General features: G+C 37.7%; 1 protein-coding gene across 5 annotated transcripts in view; it reads left to right on the top strand.

Moving 5' to 3' along the window:
* CADM2 (cell adhesion molecule 2) overlaps positions 1–24,804 on the top strand; it is a 674,480-nt gene that overhangs the window by 324,043 nt on the left and 325,633 nt on the right. The window contains exon 1 of one of the 5 annotated variants that reach the window (XM_035315332.1): positions 10,241–10,262. The exons of the other annotated variants lie outside the window; for them this stretch is intronic. Coding sequence (XP_035171223.1) covers positions 10,256–10,262 — 7 coding nt within the window. The 5' untranslated portion in view covers positions 10,241–10,255. Of the gene's footprint in view, positions 1–10,240; positions 10,263–24,804 lie in introns of those variants that run through there. 5 annotated transcript variants of the gene reach the window in all.

The raw sequence follows: 24,804 nt of genomic DNA, 5'->3' as shown, positions 1-24,804 counted from the left end.
TTTTATGACACTTCTGAATGCTTTGCTCTTTATATAACATTCAACTCTCACCCATTAGGCCATTTATTTCTGTGTTAAGGCTGGCACCAGGTGCTAATGAAAAACAAACAAACAAACAAAAAAAGCCTGAAAGTGAGCAATCAAAGGAACATGAGTACATATAGCTTAAGCAGTAACTTTGTTCTTTGGAAAAATGATGTGACTTTGAAATAGCAAAATTTAGCATGTCTGGTGAGTAAAGCAAAGTGACTCCTCTAGTGAAAAGTCCTCTAATGGAAATGAATGTTACTTGTCCTTGTGTGTTCTTTGTTTTTCATTGTCACTCTACACTACTTACTGAAATATCCAGAGCAGGTGGTACTTACAAGCACCCTCTGTCTGCAGAGAGTACATGCCTGTTACCTAGGGAAAGGAGGGGAAAAGGAAAACGTGAGCTTGCTTAATAATGTTGTTTACTTCATTTTCTCAGGGAGGGCTTTTCACTGAAGAAAGTCTTGGAGGTTGAGCTGTTCAGACCTTGGCAGGTTATATATCCCCTCAGCTCTCATTTAGTTAATGGAGAAGAACTCTAACAATATTTTGGTTTGAGAATCCTCACAAGGAAGAGGTGGCAGAGGCAGAGCCTATTACCTACCTTGTCCTTTGCGCAGCCTTTTACCTCATCTGCCTATCAAGCGCAGATTCAGTGTCTCATCATTTCCTTTGCTGCATGCTGCAGACCCACAGGGTCTGCTTCAGTCCTGATATGGGTCAATCAGTCATGGGATGGATTATTGACTATACTGCAGCATGTTAAAATGTTTCCCAGGGTTCCTCGGTAAGATGAGAGAAGGGAGGCAGGGGAAGTCTAAGGTAACATACATTAGTGCAGAATTTCACTCAGAGGGGTATTTTAATTTAAATACCTCTATTAAGTGTTTAATAGAGTTGTAGCTTCTATCCCTGCTGTGCTGACAAGTAAACTATTTTTCTCACCCTGTCTTTACACTCACTTCTTTTCACCAAATGTCTTTTTCCTTAGGATTAATAGTGATCCCCTTGAGTTGCTACAGATCTCTTATAGGAATTAAAACCATAATAAGAAATACTTTTTCTTTCATAAGGGAGTGAGTGGAATATTGATGCTTAAAAATGAAAGAAGAATTTGAAGTCTTTAGGGACCACTCTGTGAGAGCAAGCACTATGAAAAGTTGTGATTACTTGTAGGAGGATGATGGAGGTAGGCAAAGACAAAGAATAAACATTCCTTCTAAATCCATGAAGATGGAACCAGTCATCCCTCACTGAAAAGAAACCCGAAAAGAAATTGAGCTTCACTGTAGAAGAGAAGGTTAAAATAACAGGCACTGCATAAAATGCAACTTGAAGGCAATAGTGAGATTGTATGTAAACCTGGAGGCAGATGTTTACAGAGGCTGTAATTTCTACCAATGAAGTATGAAAGACTTAGTAAAGAAACCTAACAGTGTCACAGAAGCATTTATAACTGCCGTAAGTTCAAAGAACTATTGAAATGAGTACTTTCTGGTAGGTTCATACTTTCTCAAGACCAGATCTAAGTTTCCTACTGCATTTGGAAAATAGATTTTCACATACACCTTCTAAATAGCAATGATTGCTGTATCAAAGATACTGATCCTTAATTTCCACTCTAAACAGAATTTGTAAGACTCCTAGGTATTAACTGGCAATCTGACTCAAATGGATAAGTAAATTCCTCAGTATACCACCCTCATATTAGCAGTTACTGTTTTCAAGGTTTATTTTAGCTGTTGAATAATCTCATGCATGTGTGTTTGTGCATTCATACATCTATGCTTATACATACACCCATAAAGTACCCTGAAAAGTGGTGTTGTATTGAAGATTGATTTTGGTCACATTCATGCAACTATTCCCAAGAGAGGATCTGTCACTCTTTGCACTCATGGTGGAATTGAGAAACAAGCCTGGAATCCAGATGTCTTTCCAACAATGTGTAGTCATATTCTGGACAGTCACAAGTGGTGGGATGGCATAGGGCCTAAGTGGTTTGCACCTCCACTGGACTGTGAGTGTGTGCAGTGGTGGATTATGACCATGCAGAATATAGATTGGACTAAGGAGTTACTTGATTGGTTAGTTTTAGAGTCTGCTGCACTATTTAGAGTCTGCTGCTTTTGTAAAACAAAATACAGATAAATCTTAAATCCCCTGTACAAAGCCAAACCTGTGCACTTAACACTAGCTCAGGTGTAACTGGCTAAAATTACTGTATTTGTGCAGTTTTTTATCATATGTTTTCCCTTCCTCCAGCTTTATTTTGTATCTTTTGTAAGTTCTAGCTCTTTTCACTTCATAAATAAAGACTGCCTTTCTTTTGTAGACAAGAAGACCAGGTACAACTTAACAGTGACTGAATCTAGTTACACAACAAATTAATTTTAGGCAAATAGATTTACAGTTGTTGACTAACCAGATCAGCTTATTTTGTTTCACTGATCGTTGCATACCCTAACAGCAGTGTTACATAGAAATTAGCCTCTAGCCTTGAAACTCCTTTAATTTGTTTAATCTGCTTATTTTTTTAAGTGCTACTTTCCTTCTGTATTTTTCATACATAAGCATCAATAAGCATAAGCAGTATATTGTGATTTGTTTTTATCAATCTTGTAGATTTGTTAATTTGCTATCTCTTTGTTTCTGTATGGAACAGAAACAAAGGCAACATTATGATTGCCTTACATTTTTAGTAAGGTGTCTCACTCTGCAAAGACACCAAAAGATCCCATCCAATCCTGCAGGTTTCACTGATCTCACGACATTCCATGTGTGCAGAAGGATCTGCCTAGATCATTTTTCAGAACCATACCTGGAGCTTATCCTTGGAATATAATTCAGGCATCATCAGTGAATTTCCCACTTCTAGAAGGACAGATCAGAGGTTGCCTTTGCAGCTGATGAGAAGCAGCTCTGTAGGTCCTCTACAGAATCTTGCGGTGTGGTGTCTTATGTGTGGTTATCCATACCGGGGAAGCATATCTCTCACTTCCTGAGCCCAAACTGCTATATAAACTAGCCAGGGTTTCCGTGCATTAAAAGCTGTCTATACATGTCTGTTATAAAATATAAGAAATGCAGTTCACGATGTCCTTTGTTATTTGGAGTTCATTTTATGTTTACAGAGTATTGTATTTTATATGCAAATGACTCATTATACTTTAGAAAGGGAATATGTTAATTTGATTAATTTCTTACCTGATTTAAATCTGATGAAATGTCACCTGCCATTCAATCTACACACCGGTTATAACAAAACAACAAACATTACAAAGAGGTGAAGCATTAAATTTCTCCTAATCATGCAGCAGATACGACAGGTCTCAGTTTGTGCACAGACATTGCTGAGTGTGCCGAAAACACAGAAATATTTTTTTCGCCCTTCACAAAACTCATTAGAATAAAATCTTTGGTTTTAAATATGTAGCTGAAAATGTTTGTTTCTCTGTTACAGAAAGCAAATGCTTCTATAAATTTTGCTCAGACTGAAAACTAGATTCAGCTTTCTTGTAGATGGAAAGAAAAATATGCAAAGGAAGTGCAGAGTATCTTGAAAGCTTCTTTTTGTTTTGGTAGGGTGTGCTTTCCAGTAGGCTTTTAGAAATTGTATTTCTAAAACCTGATGTCCGATGAGAAAAAAATAAATTCCTTCATGCGTCGATTACACAGAAAAGTAACGGGCTGTGTCCTTCCCTGATCCCTCTGGCCTGTCAGTCCCATTACTACAAGAAGGCTTCTCTGAGCCTTCCTTATGCTTTGCCACAGAGTGGCTGCTTGAAATTTGTTGCATTTAGCTTCTTTCCCATGAAAGAAGGAAGTTTTTAATTGCTAGTCTAGTATTTAGGGCCTCAAGATCTGTGTTCCATTTGCCATAACCATCTGAGATTGGATGGATAAACTACGCTGTGCCAAAGCTGTACTTATATTACTTGTGACAAAGATGACTACGAACTCCCTAGAAATATTGTGAAACGTAACAATTTTTAATGGTTTTAAATGTGTTTACTTTCTTCTAATGCAAGTGATGTACAATTGCAGTATAATAGTAGTATTATTATGATTGGCTCTTCACTGCTTTGGGAGCTTGCAAATAGATTTCTTATGGTATTAACCCTCTCTACTGTGCCCTGTTGACGACAATTCCATCTCCAAATGTTTCCTGAGACTAGCAAAACACACCATGAATTAGCATTTAAGGTACATATACATGCAGGTAGCTATATATTGTGCATCTGGAAGAAATGTTTTGCTCTTTATTCCTTTAGAGATTTCTGACTATATATAAATCTTAGGTACTGAGAAACTTTTTTTTTTTTTTTTTTTTCTTTTCTCTCTCTCTCTCTCTCTTTTTTTTTTTTATTATTATTATTGAGAAAATGATTCTAGGTAAGAATGCTTTGGATTATTTTATTTATTTATTTATTCTGGAACAATTTAATTACTGATACTATGGAAACTGCACATGGACAGATTAGCGTGACCTTGAGTAAAAACATGTAATATTTTCTTAGCTAAATACGTGTTCAAAAATACAATAAAAGAAAGACTATCCAATATGAGTAATGTCTACCTAGATTAATAGCTTTGTTATTAATGTCTTTAGACTATATTATATCATTTAATTGATGTTTATAAATAGCTTTCTTCCCTGTGGTTATGAAATATAACATTTACCAAACTTCTTCTTTGATGGAATTTACATATGGCACATCAGGATGATTAAAAGCCAGGCGTCTTTTCACAGCATGGCAAGAAATAGGATTTGATTTATCTTCGTTGCTTGCCTACCACTTGCTGTGACTGTACTTTTGAAATTTTAATATTCTCATTTCTCAAAAGGAGCTTGTTATGTAAAATATTTTGTAAGTATCATTTATGCTTTGTTTTTTTGGCTTTCTGTGTAAAAAGTAGTAGTTTTAATGTGATAAGCAAATAAAGGAGAAAGGTGGGAATGAAAAGTCGCCTTAGCCAAACAGATATTCATCAAAGAAGCAAATTTCTATTTCAAATTCTGAAGAAATTTAAATACAGCGCAATTTGAACAGTGTGTATTGAGTCCCTTTCATATAGTTCAGCAATTGATGAATTACTATCTGGAAATGTATCATTTCTAGATTTTGGTTCTTAACCGTTCATAGATGAACGCACGCACAGCAGGGTTTTCCAGGACACATAACCGAACAGCAGCCTGTTGCGTATTTACGGACAGTTCCCTTTTCCTGCCCTCCTTCCTCATTCACCCCTCTCGCAGCTGCCTCCCCAGTAGCAAAGTGGGGTGCAAAGGTCAGGCCTCGGGCTATTCAGGCTGTGATGTGGTCCTCTTTACAGAATGCAGATACAACAGTGTGCATCTGCTGCAACAAAACACATTTTGAAAGAGTAGGAATTGTGTATTCCTTTTGCACCTGCTCTGACATTAACACTTTCCCTTGTAACGCTGGCCTTCCTGACACGAGGGATTTGATCAAGGTGTTCTTCGGAATTCTGTGCCATGCTGGGAAAGTCTAGTATAAACCCATTGTCTCTCACCTTCTCATTCTTTTTAAGCAATTAATCACCTGCTGGTTTGCTGAGGTTACACTAGAGTTTTCACTTTGATTTTTCTCCATTTTTTTTTTTTTGCTTAGTTCTTTTCTTCTGTTCTTCACTTCAACAAGGGAGCTACAACTAATTTGACTGTCCTTCTCTTCCCCTCTGAGAGACAGCCTGTGCCTACTAAACACCTGTTGCTTAGCAAAATGAAAATAAAGACAAATTAAATGTATTCGGTGCTGTGGGTTTAGAGAACTGAACACAAAACTAAGACCAAATTCAAATAGTCTATTGTCTAAAACTGCATAACAGAGTGAATTAACTAATGCCTGTACCAAAGGTTTGAAACAGGAGGTGCGCAGTGGGTGGTTCAGATCAAATACAGCCAACCCCCCAGATAGAGTGGGATTTGTGTGTCCCTGTGTCTCTGTATGTGTTTTAAAGCACCACTTTCCTTGCCAATCTATTTACTTTCTTCAAAACTTGCAAGGCATTCAAAGGGTGCAGAAGGAAGAAATTACCATGGCCAAGGTCTATATCATTCTGATGGCTTGAACTGGTGAACAAGAAATGATGTCCTCCATACAAAACAATCCCACTTTTTACATGATTAAAAAATAATGGGAAGGGATCATATCCCTCTCATTTATTCTTATTTTTTTTAACAGTATATTTTACATGTTTGTCAATTTTTTTGGCAGTTTTTAGAAATGAGTATGTGAAAATGAGTAATTACAAGTTCTAAAAATAATAGATAAAAGCATTCCAGAAGTAGAGCTGTTGGGGCTGTGAAGCTGGTTAAGATATTTTTTTTTGCCTGGAATGCTTTCAGGTCCAGCCCTATGAAATGTTGTACGTCCTTAAATCCCGTTGGATCTGAATAGTAAAAAGGATTAAATGTTCTGCAAGGCAGGATAAGTGACTTCCTGTCTCAACAATAATAGATATATAAAAAACTAGTGTGAAATGTATTTTTATTGCTCTGTGCTTTGTTATAAATTCTATTTGTTGTGATAAACAATATATACAAATAGATTGTAACCACATTACCAAGACTGAAACTTGTTTTGCTAGCTAAAAAAATAAATAATAATAAAAAAGAGGATTAGATAGGACTTCTTGGGATTTAGTTTATAGACTGGAAACTGTGGCAAATCTCCATTTAAATAATTCTGGAAGGAAGCATGACACTCCTAAGTTTCAAATGTAGAAGTTTCTTGCTTGCTAGCTGGTCTATGATAGTGAACTTGTGTTACTCCCCCAATAATGTCAAGCAACAGGCTGCTTCAATGAAACTTAATTGAATACAAAGGGCCTCTGATTTCTAACATGGCAATTTTAGACACCCTGGATACTTCTTTTTTTTAACCATAATTTCAATTACATAACATGGAAATCAGTAATTAACCAAGAAAAGATGAGGTGAACTATTCAAATAATTAAGCTAGTAACTAGAATGCAATTTATTACTCGTCTTTAACACACGTTTGCAAATCACAGTCAAGATTTCATTGAGACTTAAGGCCGATATTTCATAGCCATGAAAGAGTATTGCAAAAAATAAAAATAATTAAAAAAAAATATTGTCTCCAATGTAGTTTCATAAGATGATTGTTAGGATGCCGAGCTGAGGAACATACAGTTTCTGTGCAGGTACTTTAAAAAGTGTTACATAAAGCTAATATTTAGGCTGGGATAAATATCTTCTTACTACAATCTCACTTCCTATTTTGTTTCCGTTGTTGTTGTTTTTGTTGAAACACAAAAAAGAGCTTATCTTTGTCTTGCAGAACAGAGTGTAATTTGTATTTACCATTACTGAAGAATGCTGTAATTACACTTGTGAAGATTAAGACACTGTTGAAAAATGAGGGGTCTTTTCATTGCAGATGCCAGCTAGGGCACTGACTACACTTCTGTGCTCATGGTATTCTGATGCTGATCTCAGGCATGCCCTGCTGTAATAGAGGATTTCAGGGCCTGCTCACCTCATCTTCCACGAAGCAGAAAACGGTGCTGCGGTGCGTCAGATAATTTTGCACATAGAAAACAGTAAAATATGTATGTGGCCTCATGATGGCAGGAATAGTAACAAACAGATGGCTTCAGTTTATCCCTACAGTGAGTACCCAATGAGCAGAAGTGAGTTACGCTGTGCATTGTTCTCATAAATCTGTTTCACTGCATTTATTCAAGATGTGACTGGGTTCAGAATAACAGTAACAAAATCTGTATAAACAAAGCTAAAACAAATTTGAAAATACTTTTGTGTCTAATTTTAAATTTGTTAAATGACTTAGATACGAGCAGTGTTTCTCAGAACATCTGTGTAATGCTATTAAAATAAAAATATTGCCTGGCTTAGTCATAGATGGTATGGATTCATGGTTGCTGACAGCTATCCTAACATCTAAATGTATTCTTTGTGTGAAATGAAATGTTTTATATGTCATTGCCTTCCATTGGGCTTGAAGCATTCATCGTTCTCACCTCATGGATATTTGTTTCAGTCAGAGGTGTTTAGCCAATACGAAGCTGGTTTACCCTATGTCTCTACTTCAGGGCAAATGCATACAGAGGAGGCCATCACTCTTAGAAAATACCCAGCAGAAAGCTTCATAGAGATTACTTAATCTTTAGTGGGTAGGTGGTGGTGGGGTAGAACTCCTACAGTACTCATTTGTTTAATATACTTATAAGGACAACTAGAGTTGTTAAAAAGATAGAGGAGAAAGAGTCTTACCTGCTTTTGGAAGCAAGTGAGATATTGTTCCAGTTGTTTGTAGGTCAAGGTTATCTCTGCCAGTTCATTTTCTATGAGTTTTACACTGCAGTTCTTGCAATTTGTTAATTCTTGAAAGAAACACCCTGATGTGCAAAGCAGGGAGTTTATTGTCAAAAAGAATTCTTCACGGCCTAATCAAAGAATTATTATTGTTTGAGCTCTAATTGTTATATGCAAAAGAAGCAGAACAACAATATTAACAAAAAAAAAGTCTCAATAATAATGCAGTTAAAATTGTTCCACACACAGCCTAGTATCTGCCCCTTTGCTTCAGTGTTATACTTTCCCTTCCAGTGCCTCTGTGGGGCCTCAGCAGTTTCACTCAGGTAAAGCAGGAGTGGAGGGGAGGGTGGGCAGCAATGGGTCATTGGCATCCCCAGTCCTGTCACTGGCTGCTTTCCCCCTTGCTCTAGAGTTCCCTTCAGGCTGCCTCAGTAAATTGTTGTAACATACTCTACATCCTGCTCTTTCTTCATTGGTTTGCTGTCATCAGTGTGCTAGGATGCCACATTGCATCCTAGGTGGTATGTTTTACAGATGTTGGATGTTTGTTGTGATCCAGCTCCCAAGGTTGCTTCCTTTAGTGACTGGTAGTTGACTGCTGAAGATTTTCTACAGCTCTGGGTCTCTGTATCTTGAATGCCTCTGCTACCATCCTATGCCTGCACTCTTCCATGCTGCATTTTTATTCCAGGTTCCTAGATTGCTGTATGACAAATAACAACTTGCTACTGTTATCCATTTGTTGTAAAAATATATCAAAATTCCAAGAGCAGTCAGATTTATACCACACCATTGTACAAAACTAGGGCAAACTAAGCCAGGTAACTGTTACTTGACAATTAAACAGTTGATACTACAGTTTATTAAGCTAAAAATATAGCTCCAGGCAAGCCTAAAACAAGCCTAGGCAAAAGCTGACATGCCCCTGTCTTGAGGCCTTGCAGCATTGGTACAAAGCCTGTGGGCTATGCCAGCAGTGGCAACAACTGTATTGAGTTACAGAGCTATACAGCAGCTTAGTGACTAGAAGCAAGTGTTGCCATTTGGTATTACTGTTTACATTTCATTGTGAAATCACATCATTAGATTTTCCCATTTCATTTGCCCACCCCCCCCCCCTTTTTTTTTTTTCCTACAGTTTGAATTCCAGCTTGTGTTAGGATTAGATCTTACTGTGAACATGCTAGAATAGGAATACTATGATGTCTACTGTGTTTTAGCTATTTAGGGACATAGTTTTGCTTTCATTAAACCTCAGATTAATAGATGGCCAGCTAAATCACAGCAGTGACACCTTGGAAAACCACCACTTCATGGTGGTTTCTGTTGCCTCAAGATGACTCTCAGTTGGGCTACAGGCCTCCCTCACTCCAGAAATCAAAAAATTCCCCCTGTAGAAACTCTCTTGACATGCTTGTCAAAATACCCAGATAGAATCCTAAAAACAGCTTTTATTATCAACAGAATTTAAGTTGTCCAACGATACCATAGGCCTTGTCAGGTTGTGTATTTCAATAAAACTCAAAGCAGGGTGGAAGAATGGGGAAGAAATAAAAAGGCAAGGTAGTAAGTCCTCACAGCTATAATTGTGTGCCTCTTGACGTTAATTGAAAGTATCTGTAAGCAATTCAAACACTTCTGTGTGAGGTATTCCTATACAGCATAAAGGGGGGAATTAGAACAGCTTGGCCAAGCACAAAGTGATTTAAAGCACCTGGGAAGACTGGGCCCTCAGGCTAAGTGCCTTCTGTATGATCCCTATAAAAAGACGTATGCCCCTTAAGAGAGGTTCATTAGCCTCATTTTGTGGCAGCTTTGTGAACCTTGGGCTAAGGGCTGAGCCAGTTGTCATTTTGAGGGATTTCTTACCTTTAATCTGTGAATTCTGACAGTTTAATGCCTGGTAAGTGAAATCATAGATTTAGATGGATTATATGCTTATAGGTAAGAGAGCTGTAGAATGGGAAAAAATATTTGGAAAATATATTTTCTGTGAAGTAAGCTGGAAAGTAGAAATGACTGAAAGGGGGATCTAAAATGAAGGAACTGGAGGAAAAAAAAAATATATTAAAACGTTGCAAAGAAAAAATAAGTGTTAGAATTTAGTTTTATCACACAGATATGTAGGTGCTGATGGTAATTTATTAGTTTGGGCTGAACAAAATGGAGTACTAATTCAGTTTATTTAGAATTCAGCTGTTATGACTTGTTATAAAGTATTTTGGCTAGACAAAATTTGGATGCATTGGAAAAAAAGTAAAAGACAAATAATGGAAATGAGGTCTGTCAGTGAGTCAAGATTTTATGAACAGGAGGAAAAAAAAAGTGCCCTGTCCTGAGCAATCAGGATACCTTAGACTACCTGATAGGTACTGGAAGCTGTGCTGTTGCAGCACTTGAACCCTTTGTATCTGCTTGCTGCTTGTTTGTACGAGGCTGAGAGCTCCATGTTCACAGAACGAAAAAAGTGAGATAGCTATCCTGAGGGCCCAGATATCTGCCCACAAAAAGAAGAGGAAATTGTAGACCCTCCCCTCTTTATTTCTTAACCTGTCTTTATACTATTATTGAAGCTTTGTGATTTCTTGGCCCTTATTCCCTTTCTTTAGAAGCCACGGTCATCATATAGCATTGTGTCTCTTCTCAATTTCATGAAACGTGGTTATAGAGCTTCCTTCCTTTCTTGCCTGCCTGTGTCAAACCTTATCTGATGCCTAGCTGTATAAGTGAGAGCTCTCTTACTGCAGATCACCTATTTAAAATGATCCATGATCAATTTTAAAAGAAACAGAGTGGGGGCCTTGGTTTCAGAGGGAAATGTCTCTACAGAGCCTTTGTGAGGTAGGCTAACATTCCCCAGCAATCTGCAGGGAATCCTTTTCTAAGGCTCATGTTTTTATGGGGGCTGAAATGTGTAGTAGCTGAGGTTCAATCTTTGGCACCTGTTGTAAGATTAATGAAGTAGCTTACTATTTCATTTTAGAATTGATTGCCAAGGGTAAGTCTTGGATAGGAACATTTTTTAAGTGGGTTGGGACACATCGATATAAAGCAATTTATACTATTACATTTCTATGTACTAGCATTAAAAGCAGAAGAATTTTGAGGCATGCTTTTTTTTTTTATTTTGTACTCTGCCACAAGCTTCCTTTTGGCAATTAGCTGAATCTGTCTACTGCAATCAATAAGCTTGTTAAAGAATAATTATACACATCTGTGTTTCCAGTGTACTTTGAGTTACTTGTGTGTTTGTTGTAGCTGTGCAATATTGATATTTGTACTATATTAAACAACTGTAAAAACTAATAAAAAATAGTTCATGCTTTTAATAGACAGTGTTATAAATGTACTGGACAAGGATTTTGTTGTCATCAGGAAAGTAGAAAAATCCTTTGGTACAGAGATAAGTAACTGAAAGCATCATTACTGTATGTTTCTGTGCTAGCAGTTATGACTTACAATTGTTATTAGAGGAATAAATTTTATACTGTAGGAGTTAACTTGTCAATTGCATGTGCAGCATATTACTTATGCTTATTAGGTATACCAAAATAAAGCAAGAAGGAGCAATAGATACCAAGTCAAGAACTTTGTTGAAATTTTAAATTTGTGTATGTTTACAGATGTACACAGATCTTGTGTGTTCACCTGGGGCACAAAGCTATTCTAATTAACCTCCCTCAATAGATGATGTGTGTGAGCTGCCAAATGATCAGCTGTAAATGAAAATACTAATCTATCAAATAAAAGGGCCTAATTTTCTAGACAATAAACTCTTTCCTCCCTTGCTAGTCGTCATTCACAGTATGCATGGACAGGCATGGCTGCCAGTGCTGACAAAATCAAGGGGCTGTGGGGTTTTGCAAAGTGATCCTTAAATGTTTGAACTTTATGCGAAGCTTGGAGCAAGCTAAGGGTTATAAATGATGAGTAGTTTTAACTGTTGACAAGTTAACATCAACCCTACAAACTTGCTTACAGATTTATATTTGTTAAATTATGCAGTGTTAATTAAAATGGCTATTTTAAGGTATCTGCACAAATATAGGAAGGCACCTTTTTAAAAATTGAGAGTGTGCATTAATTGAAAGTACTTGATTGCTGATTTTACAAGTTTTAGTGTGGAGTTAAGGCTAAGCAGAAGTGACCGAAAGGTCACATTAACCCAAGTCATTACAAACACCTAGGGGTTTGCAGGGTCTGTTCTCTTAGGCTGAAATGGGGCAGGTCATTGAAACCAATTGCTTGGGGGTAGCTGGAAATACATGCTTTTGTACTCCCTTTTTGCAAAGACAGAGCTCCTCAAGGTGTACCCCTACCTGGGGAAGGGCCAGTTAGCCAAGTCCCCAGCTAGGTGTAATGCTGGAGCTGCTAAGTTTGTCTTTGATCTTCATTGTTAAGTGTAACTTTTAATGATGGGTTTAATATGATGTTTGTTCATGTCTTTTCCTTGTAATTCTCAATGATTTTTAAATGAGATTTTTTTTTAATGTGGTGACAAAGATGGCTCTGCATAATTCTGCATGTAATGGCTGTGATATCCCTAATGTGGGGGGCATATGCATTATCATGGAAGGGCTGGCAGAATCAAGGTATCTGCCACCCACTAGCTAATGCTGCCTGCCAGAACTCTTCAGGGAGATCCAATACTACGTCTAAGAGGGTCTGGTCTTGGTAATCAATATAAGTTTCCATAGAGGTTGCTCCACCGTCTGACAAAATAATAAAATGTGGAGGAAAGCCTGATGCTTGAGATAGCATGTGCAAACTGAAGCAGGAGCTCACTTTCTCTTTCTGGTTCCCAGAAGCTTTCTCTTTTCTTCTTTGTTTAGTATCTAAGTTTCTAATGAAGTTCTCTTGCCTCATTTTTGCAGCTTCTACCTCCAGTGTCTTTTGGCCTGATTGGTCACAAATCTAATCAGAACTCCAGTACTGCCAACAGCATTTTTCATAGTGTTCTCTTCTGACTGTCACACCACTCTCTGCCCCCCATTCCTAGGTTTTCTTTTTGCCATGGTACAGTTCCACATGGGAATACTTCATCAAAAGCTTTGCAAGTCCATTCCTGTTCTCTCTGCTCACTACCTATTTCTGTGGGAATCTTAAGGGAAATTTGAGTTGATATCTGCTACTTACTTATCCATGAGGGATTTCTGGTATCTTCTAATCAAAGAAGACTTTGTATTGTCTTTGCAAGCATACATAGTTGCTATTTACTCCTCCTTATACTTGCTTACTTACTTGTCTTTGCTGCATTCCCTTTGCTTTGTGACTGCTTGCTATACATTGTTGCAGCAGGTTATAGTCTATTTAGGGTTCAGAAGTGTTTTTACATCTCTTAGCACAATAAGGATATAGATCTGATCAGAGCTGTGTCCGTTTGCAGAATGTAATCTGGTAGATAATCCTTCTAGGCCTTTTTTCTCAGCAACAAATTGAATAACTAAGTACATCAATAACTTCTGTTTCCCTCAATGTATTGTCTAGTTTTTCAGCCTCTGTAACTTTTCCCCCTCTCCAGATTATACAGTTAAAAGGCTACAGAAATGGTAGATGTGTAATTGTACTTCAAGATTTTGATATTCACAATAGACAGAGTACTTGAATAGACCAGATTTCACTTGACTTGGGCGAAGGTGGGGGGGGGGGATAAAAAATAAAAACACTTTAAAATATTTAACTTATTTCTTCTGCTAAAGAATTGGAAGGTGTATTAAAACAAAAGTGTTTTTTTTTTATTAAGCAGCAGTTAAGAATAATGTGTTACAGAAATCAGCTTGTTTTAGAAACTGTTCAAAAGTATTTAATAAAATCACAAAGTGTAGTCTTGTTGAACATAGTCTTGTTGAACACTTACTGATAGCTTGACCAATGGCTCACATCAGCAAATAAAAATATTTACTCAACTATCTCGAGATATTAACTACACTCCAGTGCCCAACAGCATACTCTTGTGGCTACAGATACCAGCTGAAGATTGAGTGCAATGAGTTTAATCAATTTAAAGAAACTGGTATTGTGTCTGACAGTGTAGGATCGTGAACAACTGTCACTCCAGCTATAGGCCATTCAGCTGCTGAACAACTAACTCATGAAGATTTTTTTTTCAACATTGCTTATAATTCTCAATATTATGAGAGTTGGAAAAAATTATGCCACTGAGTGCTTAAATGGTGGTCTTGGTAGTTCTTTCAGGCTTGCTTCAGGTCCATGTTTTGTAGGTTGTTTTTGTTGGTCTGTCTTTAGCTGAGGCTGTGAATTCTGACACAGGCTACCTACTGTGGCCTTCGCTAGGTTCCCTCCCAAGCCTGTAAGCAAAGGAGATTTTGCTGCCTGTCAGACTGCCCAGCATTGTTTGTAACCAAAGCAAACATTTAAGGCTTCAAAGTGGTGGTGACTAGATCAGGAGAAAGAGTCTAAACCATGATGTTATGCATTACATCTCCTTGTCATTATGTCATTCATATGTCATGATCTTATATGAACCAAGAGAGTTTGGGATCAGAACAACACAGTATGTGTGGTGTTTCCACTTCCTTTCTGCGTGTTTCTTGAAAGACTTTGAAGGAGGTGTGGCACCTTCTGCTGACAGAACTTTGTGTAAAAAAAAAAATCAACATAGAAATTTTTTTTATATAGGTTCAACATACAGTGCCTTTGTCCATTCCCTTGTTTGTTTTTTGTTTTTATTTGATTTGTTTAATTTATTACTTTTCCACCTGGAATGTCAGTGAAAGAAGCAGACTGATTTCTATTTAGTGGTGGTGTTTTTTTTTTTTAATGACTTGCTCTGAGCTAAGGCTGCCTCTGAGGGGGTAGATTTATGCAGTTCTACAGAATAGAGTATCTATTGAATATAAATATGTACCTTGCATTGTAGATAAGACCAGATTGCAATTTACATCGTACATAAATCATACTGATATAGTCCTTCATGTTTTATTAAAACCATAGATAAATGGCCTTAAAGAGTTCTTGTTTTAAAATTACCAAACTGTGCAACTATTAGAACAAGGAAGTTCTTTTAGTCAATACTGAATTGGCTTTCACTGAAACAGGGAAAAAAGTCAATTACAACAATCATATCTTTCAAGTATGTCCGATAGTCAGCTAATGGGTATAATTGCTGTATGCAATTACTATTTGAATATACCGGAATACACCTAAAACCAGCAAATAGATCTAGCAGTTCAACTTTTCACTTTGCATGAGAATTCTCAGTTCATGAATGCATAATCAGCCTAATCTGGAATTAGAGATCTACAGAAGAATGTGTCAATTTTCTTTTTCCTAAAATAAAAGAACAACAATCTGTAGCTTCCATTTTCTTTGCTTGATTAAAATATCCTGACCTGCTACATATGGCCTGAGGTAATTGATTTTGAAAACTTTTTTTTAAAAAAACTTGCACGCTTCTTGGTTTCTCCTAAACTTTCCCTGAAATACCCCAACTGGCCTATGTGCTTATCAAAATATGTTGGCTAATAAATAACGTAAATCTTTTGCAGCTGTTTCTCCTTGTCCAGCCTCATAGCTCTTTTTGCACATGAATAGTGAGTAAGGTGAAATTGGGCACCCTCTCATAATACTGGTTATATTATACTGGGAGCTTATACTGACTAATTCTACCTGCCTTCCAGTTATTTTGGAGGGTGTCCAAATTTGTTTGCCCCTATTTCAAACTTTCTAGAAACTAAAACAGTTGTATTATGAAGACATCAAAGTTAAGACACAAAAATTGTCTGCTGCCCAAATGTTCTTGGAGCCCAAATATGTTGTGAGGAGAAAAAAAAAAAGGTCATAGAAGGGTGAAGTGACAGTAAAGGGGGAAAGAAAACTGAATGCAGTTTGGGGATGGGAGGTGTACTGAAAATAAGGAAGAATCTAGGAGATGAGAGAAACTCAGGCTATATGCTAGAGTACAATGATAGACCTTCCCTTTTCACTTGTTTGTATGTGCATACTTACAAACATATGTTTGCTAATATGTTTATATGTATAAATGGATCATAACAGATGTCCTATTCCTGAAATGGTGAAATCCAAAATTGGTGACATTAGCTTCTATTATTCCATATACTGTCACTTAAGCACAAGTCAAAATGGCAAATACACATAACTGAAATGCATTAGTTTAACTTCTTCATCCTTCTGCTGGAATATATCACTGCTGTCACCTGACTGCTGAGAGCTCTGCAGTTCATGCTGCAGCTTAGATACCTGTTTATGCACAGAGGCTTGCCCAGACACTTACAAATCAAGATAGGCAATGACATTTCCAGCCTTTGAAAATTGCTTCTGTGTCAATGTGTATAGATTTTTGACCTAGTTTCTAAGATTGTACTTAGTCCAATGAAACAAGATTTTTATTCATGAATATACTTTGTCACTGCTCAAGAAATACTCATGGGTTGTTTGGAGGATACCGCCAGCTTTCTTATTCTCATGTAATTTTATAATATGCTGCTGACTGCAGTTCTGTGAACTGTTGAGGGAGTGGGCAAAATTGCAGTAGATAGGTCTGGGTTTTGGATTCCGGAGTTTTTTCTCCACTTTGTGTCTGTGTAGCACTTTTACAGGGTCCTAGGCTGTTAAGAAACAAGATGCAGCAAATTATTGGAGAGAAATTTCTAATCCATCCTGCAACTGCTCTTTGCACTTTACAGCACAGTATTAGTAATGCTGTATACTTCTCTTAAAAAAGAAAAGGGGGGAAGGAGGGAGGGAGATCTGAATCAGTCTCATTCAGATAAAGGAAAATTTAAGTACTTCTGGGTTTAGAGATGACAAACTTCTGTGGAGTATGTGGAAAGGAAGAAGGGGAAGAACAAATCCATCCTAGATGGCTGTCTTAACGGCTTGGTACCCACTGTCCTTACTCCTGTGTTCATGCAACTGCTGCCTAAGCACTATAGAAAGACAAAAGTGGAAGTATTGCTTCACCAAGAGTCTTTTTTTTTTTTTGGGGGGGGGGGGATGAGTGGTCAAACTGGTGAAGTTCGTTCAGTAAGAACTTCAAGCAGGTAGGGTATATAGTCTCTGATAAAACTTCTGTGTTGTTGGCTAGCTTTTGGAGGAATGAGGTTAGTAGGAGAGCTTCTGGAGAAAGCAAAACGATATGGAAAAGAGATGATTGGAGAAAATAGAGTTGTTCTTCTGTTTCAGTAGGCTTAATATTCTGCATAGTATCTTTATTTTTAGTACCTGCACTAAAATATGTAATTAAACTGGAAGGTGTTTACAATGTCTCATGTAGTGTGCAGATGGCATCTCTACCCCTATCCGTATGTCTTGTACTTTCAAGGACATCCCTCTAGGTCTGTTGCCTCTATAGGAACCAAGTCATTTTTGGAAAGATGTGGTCTTTAAAATTTAATTTTATCAAAATAAATCAGATCTCATGCATATAAAATCTCTGCCAGAAACTAATTTTCTTCGTTTTTCATTCAAATCATTTTTCTTCGTTTTCCAGCCAAACCTGTTTGTAAAGGCCAAAGAAATGCTTGCTCACCATGTGTGTTGTGTAAGAGTTGGATGGAGTCAGTGTCTGTCTCGGCTATAGAGAGTTTAGGCCCTAAGCTTTCAAATAATTCCACATAGATGGACAGCTATTTCCCTACAGTAGAAAACAAGCCTCAGAGGAAGTAAAGTCGACTTACTTAGAGCTCATTACTGTATCAAGTTCTTTGTGCATGTGTGACTTAGCAAAGGTGGGTTTGCTTTCTTTCTCTTCTATTATTCAGTTATGATATGGTAATAAATAGTGATGGCTTGAGTCTTCGCTATCCTAAGGCTGCTCTTAGCTTCATTGGGATAACACAGGTCTAGTACATTTGACTTTTCTTCAGCTAAGTGAGGAAACACATTTGGTTTCTGTTCCTTCTATTGCATCCTTTAATAGACAGATTTTTGGTAGCTAAAGTTATGTAACCATAGAAGAAAAGGTCTGAGATGTATTTTGGTCTGCCACAATTCAAAGTGGCAGATAAGACAAAAATATTGGACCTTTTTTCTAGAAGGGGTTAAATCTTACCCATAATATTGTGAGTTCATGTCTATGTCAGGTGTAGAGCCACAGTAGCTAAAAGGGCAGGAGTATCACAGAAGACTTGATGAGTCAGTGAGAAGTTATTATCAAAGGTAATATCAAACAAGATAAGACTTGCCAAGGAAGGATCAGCAAATCAGTGATGTTGGAGGGGCAAGGGAAGAAGGCTTCAAAATTTGGCATCCTCTACCACATGCATCACCTGCATGCTGGGTCCAGTAAAAGACTTCAAACATCATGCATGGAAGAAAGCTCTAAGGGCTGAATTATCCAGGTCAGCGACGCGAGGAAGTAGGGCCAAATAAATGCAAAATCATATTTTTGAAGTCTTTTTTAATTTGTGCCACAAAGTCTACTGTTTTATTTATTACATTGTCTTTCTGTTTCTGACAATCTCATTCGGGAAGGAAACGAAGTGCTGTCAAACTGAATGTCTGTAATCAATGTTCTCCCAGTAAATGATTTAGTACCTAACTTCTGTTTTCTGGAACGGTGTTCTCTGACCTTGTTAGAGGTGCAATTGCTGCTGATGTAGGAATAGGCCCTGCATACACTACAGTCTTTTGCCCTTCTGAATAACTTAAGTTTTGATTAAGCAGAGTTTGCTAAATCAACTTAGATTGTTACATGAAAGACAATGAAGTACTATTTGAAGAAAACTAGCCTCTTTATGCTAAAAGAAATTATGGCACCAGGAAGAAATGAATCCTTCAGTTTCACCTGAATGTTTGTGTGTAACCATGGCACTGAAAAACTATTGGAAATTTGCTTTGCTGGAGATCACACTTCTCCCACTGTGATGTTACGCATTCTATATGAATATAGATATTAAGATACAGAAGCACAAAACCCCTCACCCAAACCAACTAAGGAGCACCAACAAATCTATTCAGCTTTCCTTAAGGAGCTATTCTACCGTCAACCCCTGAAGAGAATGAACTTCAGATTTATGGGAAACAGAGACAAGTTGTAGTCTGCTCAGGAACTCTTAAGGTTAGCGTCCATTGTGGCTGCTGTAAGCAGAAGACTTCCTGTTTAATTGTTTGTTTTTTTTTTTTTTTTTCCTCTCTAGGCAAACAAGAATTAATACTAGAAATAAATAGTCCATGTCACAAAGTTTAGAAAACCTAGGGATGGACTGTAGCTAAAATTCCATGTTTCTATTAAATTATTTGCTTAATGCTGCTCTGAACTAATCCACAACCTTGGCATAGATGTCTACTGTTGGTAATGTCCTTGGTTTTGCGAATTAAGAAGTTAAGTTTGTGTTGTTGTGTGGTTCTGTGTGTTTTTTTGTTATTTTTTGACCTGTGATTCCAAGTTATAGGATGTGGCTTAGTGTTTTTTCTATAGTCACAATTTTCAGTATTTTTTAAAAATAATTTTTATACATTTAGTATGTGTACAATATATGTAGCACTTGGATGGTTTTGCATTGAAGTGATAACTCTTTAACTGTATTAATTTGTTTTGGAGAAAAAAATCCACAGATGTTACCGGTATGAACACTATGTAGAAAGACTCTTCAAAGAAGTTCTGGAGCTTCAGGCACAGTGTTTGCAGAACATGTCAGTATTGATATGCTTTTGTATATTTTTAATAACTGGGTGTTCAAAATGGCTTATTACAGTTAATTCTTCTTTGCATGGATGTCAAAACATTATTGTGACACTAGTAGTGTTAAGTGGCAAAAGAGCTTTCTGTGTTGCCGCAAAGGCTAACAGTGCCTTTCCCATCTCATTATTCCCCAGGCAGACTTAGCGCACAGCAGTTCTGGGATCTGCACCTAGTACACACTAGTACAAAGCAGGGCCAGGTCCTGCCACTGCTTCCCTTTACTGATGCTGTTGGAGTAACAATTAATTTATCCCAACAAAATTCCTTCTTGAGAATGACAAACCAGTACTGATCTTGGGCTCTCCCTGGCTGTGTTTTGATTAAGACAGGAGAGCAGGGCTCCTGGGAAGGACTGTGGAAGGAAATATGGAATGTGATTCATCTCCTGTTTCAGCTGACAAAATGAAGAGGTGATGCAGGTACAGGTGGAGATCCCTTGTGCATTTCCCAGCAGGATCCTAGACACTGGCCTGAAGAATTAATAGAAACAGTATGGTTGAGGTTGGCAGAGACCTCTGGTGGTCATCTGTTCCAAGCTCCCTGCTCAAGTGGAGCCACCTAGAGCTGGTTGCGCAGGATCATGTCCAGACAGCTTTTGAATGTCTTCAAGAACTCAAATGTCTCTGAGTAACCTGTGCCAGTGCTCAGCTACCCACATGGTAAGGAGGCGCTTCTGATGTTCAGCTGGCACCTCACGTGTTCCAGTTCATGCCCAGTGCCTCTTGTCCTGGCACTGGGCACCACCAAGTTGCCTGGTGCCATCCTCATTGCCCCATCGCTTCAGGTGTTTATCCACATTGACAAGATCCCCCTGAATCTCCTCCAGGCTGAGTGGTCCCAGCTCTCCCAGCCTCTCCTCACAGGAGAGGTGCTCCAGTTCCTTCACCATCTGTGTGGCCCGGTGACTCTCTCCAGTCCGTCCCTTTCTCTCCTGCACTGAGAGGCCCAGAACTGGCCCCAGCACCCCAGGCGTGGCCTCACCAGTTTGGAGCAGAGGGGAAGCTTCACCTCCCTCCACCTGCTGGCAGCGCTGCTCCTAATGCAGCCAGGATGCCATTAGAGTCTCCCTTGAAGCAAGGGCACGCTGCTGGCTCCTGTTCACCTTGGTGTCTGCTAGGACCCTCAGGGCCTTTTCTGTAGAGTTGCTTTCCAGATGAGTGGCTTATCTGTGCTGGTGCATGGGGTGGTTCCTCACAAGGTGCAGGACTCTTTGCCCTTCTTGTCAAACCTCATGAGGTTCCTGTCAGCTCACTTCTCCAGCCTGCTGATACCCCTCTGGAGGGCAGCACAACCCTCTGGCATTATTGGCCACTCCTTCCAGTTTTGTCATGTGTGAATAGGGGCTACCCTCTGCCCCATCGTACAGATTGTTAGTGAAGGCCTCTAAGGTGTCTGGGCCCGCTATTGATCCTAGGAGTAATCTGCTAGTTACTGGCCTCCTTGGTTGTGTCCCCCCCCCCCCTTTCTCCTGTGTTTTTCTAGGGGGATAAGTTTTTTATTTCTTCTTTGTGTAATTGCAGGTGTTTCAAAAGCAAGAAAAAGTGCCCATTGAGAGCCTGAAAACATGTCCTTCAGAAGAATACTAGCTGACTTGAAGTCCCGTGATTCTTACAGTCTCTTCATACAAGAAAGGATAAATGTATTCAGAAGGGTTTACTAAAGATGCTTCTTTTAACAATTGTACCACTCTTCAAGTTAGAAAGATGATGCAAGAATCTGGAAACAAGTACTAATTCTTTTAGCTAGTCTCTGTATTTTCAGAGGTAAAAGCTGAGTTAGAAATGTAGACGTATTCAAATACCTCTAAGCTGTGGGGGGGTGGAAGTTACTTGAAAATGAAGGAGCAACTGTGCACCTGCCTTGCCCTCGCTGACACCACAAGCTGGCGCACACAGTGCCTTGAAATACATTTCTTTGAAGCAAGCTCCCTTGTCTTCACAAGCTGCTATCTATCTTATCAGTAGTATTTGGCTGTCAGCTATACCACTGTATGCTAGTGAAGATGTAAATATGTTTTAGTAAAGTACACATGCACCTTGCGGGCAGTCTGAGGTAAATAACACAACTCTGTAGATACCCATGGCTGTTTGTCTACCAGGATGTCTTCCAGACAGTCTAATGGGAATAGGAAACACACTGGAAAACAAAAGTTGAGTAATAATATGGTCTTTACTGCAGACTGTATATAAAGTATTTGTTGGCATCTTGTAGAGTTATTTCCATTTTGATTAGTCTATGGATAGTGTTTTCATTATTCAGAGAGCTCTCTGGAGTTGCGCCTTGTTTAGAGATTTGTCTACTCAACCAGACTTTACCAGGCAATCTGAATGGAGAGCTTTTTTTTTTCCAAACAATTGTGAATTATTAAGAATTAGTGGGTATATAATATTTCCTACAGGACAAATAAATACTGTTGCTGCTAGAACTTTCTGTAAAGCTTTTTGAAAGTTTGTCTTTACTCCCAAGTAGGGTGGCCAAATGATGTATATACACACTGTAGGGCTACTAGCTTGCTGCATCCTTTTGGCTGATGATGTTACAGACATTTCTAAGGGATGTAGTTTGTAAGCTGAAGTAGGGAGTGGAGAATCCTTCTAAGGATGAACAATTAGATATCAGAAAGGCAAACCTAAGATAAGTGAGGTGGAATAGAGCGGTATTGGGATTGTTATGATCTAGATTACCAGTAGTGCTGAGCATGTGTAAATATGACTGTTCTGACTACTTAAATTTTTCTTAATATATGGGAACCGTGCAGACTCTTTACAAGAAACATCCAAGCCTTCACAGTATCAAGATTTTCTTCTTTCCATGGTAAAGATAAGGCAGATATTGAGTGTGTCTTCACTTAATGCTTCCCAGAGATATTAGATGAGCTCCATGAGAGAAAGACAGTACTTGTAATTTCTGAGTTTTGTTTCCTGTTTTTCTGTTGCCTGAAACCTGGATTTTTTTTTGTTTTTCTGCTGGTTGAGGTGGTATCTTTCTTTGCTTGACACCATAGCAACAAAGTTCAGATGAGCTGAAAGTAACCATCTTGTCATGTTTAGTACAAAGAAGCAAAACACAAATGTTTTTAATGAAGACATAATGTCAGCTCTGTCATATCTCTTTTGTATTTGTTGCTATAATTGCAAATTTGTTTTGACTTCAGACTTTTACTAAACACACCTTTTATCTGAGGTTTATACTGGGTGAGATAGGACAGGTAGTAACAGCCTCTGAAGAACATTCTTGTAAGAACTTTTTTTTTTACAAAACTATATTTCATTCTTGGTTTATCTGCATGCAAAACAAACTATGAAGTGATATTAACAGGACATTTTAAAAAATGTTACAAGTTAAAAGTATCCCAAATTCTCAATGAAGAAAGGATTTCTTTTCTAAGGAAAATACGAATGGAAATGTAACAATTACAGACTGCAAAGCAAGAGAGATTGTTTTATTTTTCTCATGCTTCTAAATACAATCTATACAGTTTGTTGGTTGTGTGTGTATATGTACCAACCTCGTTGATTCTTAAGTCCCTTTCTTTTATTAGTCATCATAAGAAATTCATGTTCAAACATTGCTGCCTAGGACTTGACTCTCGTATTAACTTACACTTCCAACACAAGGTTTAATCAGTATGTGGTTCAAAAAATTATCAATTTGAGCATAAAAATCTTAGTGTAATGGTGTTCATGATTTTGGTTCATGCCTATCTCAAGTACAAAATGCCAGATGTGGAGTCCAGGCAAGAAGTTGGAACACTTTTCTTTCATATGAATTAGCTCAGGAGTAGGAAGATTGTCACTGGGCAAGGTTATTTGTAATGGATCTTCCTGGTGAAAAGAGGGAGACTGTTTATTATGTTGTAACTAGGCTACTGGGACTACTGAGTCTTTCCATCCTTTATCCATTCTTTATTTAACTCAAACAAAAACCATAAACAAAAGCATATTAAATATATAAATAACTGCATAAACTTTTGATAATTCAAATAAAATTTATTAATTGTTTTTCATTCAGTCCAAAGGTGTTTTGTTTCTTTTTAATAGGTTTTAATTTAAAGATTCAGAACACTTGTTTTGGGTTGATATAGGCCATGTTTTTTTCCAATAAAAAAAAAGCACCCCGTTGCTTAAAAAAAAATAATAATAATAATAAAATCAGCAATTCTTGCTATTCAAGTGTTTGTTTTTTTTTTTTTTTTTGGTTTTACTTTAATTATTTGTCTGTTTTCCTTCTTCTAGTTGTGATGTTCTAGATTGTCTGATTTTTTTCTAAGTGTACAAATATGTTATGTTTACTCTAATTGGTGTTAAGATAATAAGCATAGCATGGTTTCACTTTTATTCTGTTATGAGTAACTCAATGTCCTTGCAGTTCCAACTCTCCTGCTAGAGAAAGAGGTAGGTCACTGTAAGAGCTTCCTCAATGCTAGTAAATTTCTGGGAAATTGCAGCTCACTGTGTTGCAATCAGGTATGCTATCAAATATTAATAATAATAAAAATACATGCATATAATAAACGCTTGTTTATACATAAACAGTTAAAAACAGTCAGCTGAGATGGAAAGGCTGTCAGAATTTGATACTACACAAATTCTTAAGCCTTCATCTAGAGGGATTTAAATAATTTGTTTTGTATTCATGTTTTGATGCAAATTAGTTGTACAGCCTTTTCACAGCTTGTCCGATGTCCTAGTTAGCAATTAAATTGGGTTGAATGTATTATGCAAAAGGTGCCTGAATAAAAATTAAAGAAGTCTCCTGAATGTAATCCAAGACAAATTAG

Source organism: Oxyura jamaicensis, chromosome 1, assembly GCF_011077185.1.
Source record: "Oxyura jamaicensis isolate SHBP4307 breed ruddy duck chromosome 1, BPBGC_Ojam_1.0, whole genome shotgun sequence".
In the NCBI taxonomy this organism is placed as follows: Eukaryota; Metazoa; Chordata; class Aves; order Anseriformes; family Anatidae; genus Oxyura; species Oxyura jamaicensis.
The sequence above is the reverse complement of the archived record's forward strand: the minus strand, read 5'-3'. Positions and strand labels throughout refer to the sequence as shown.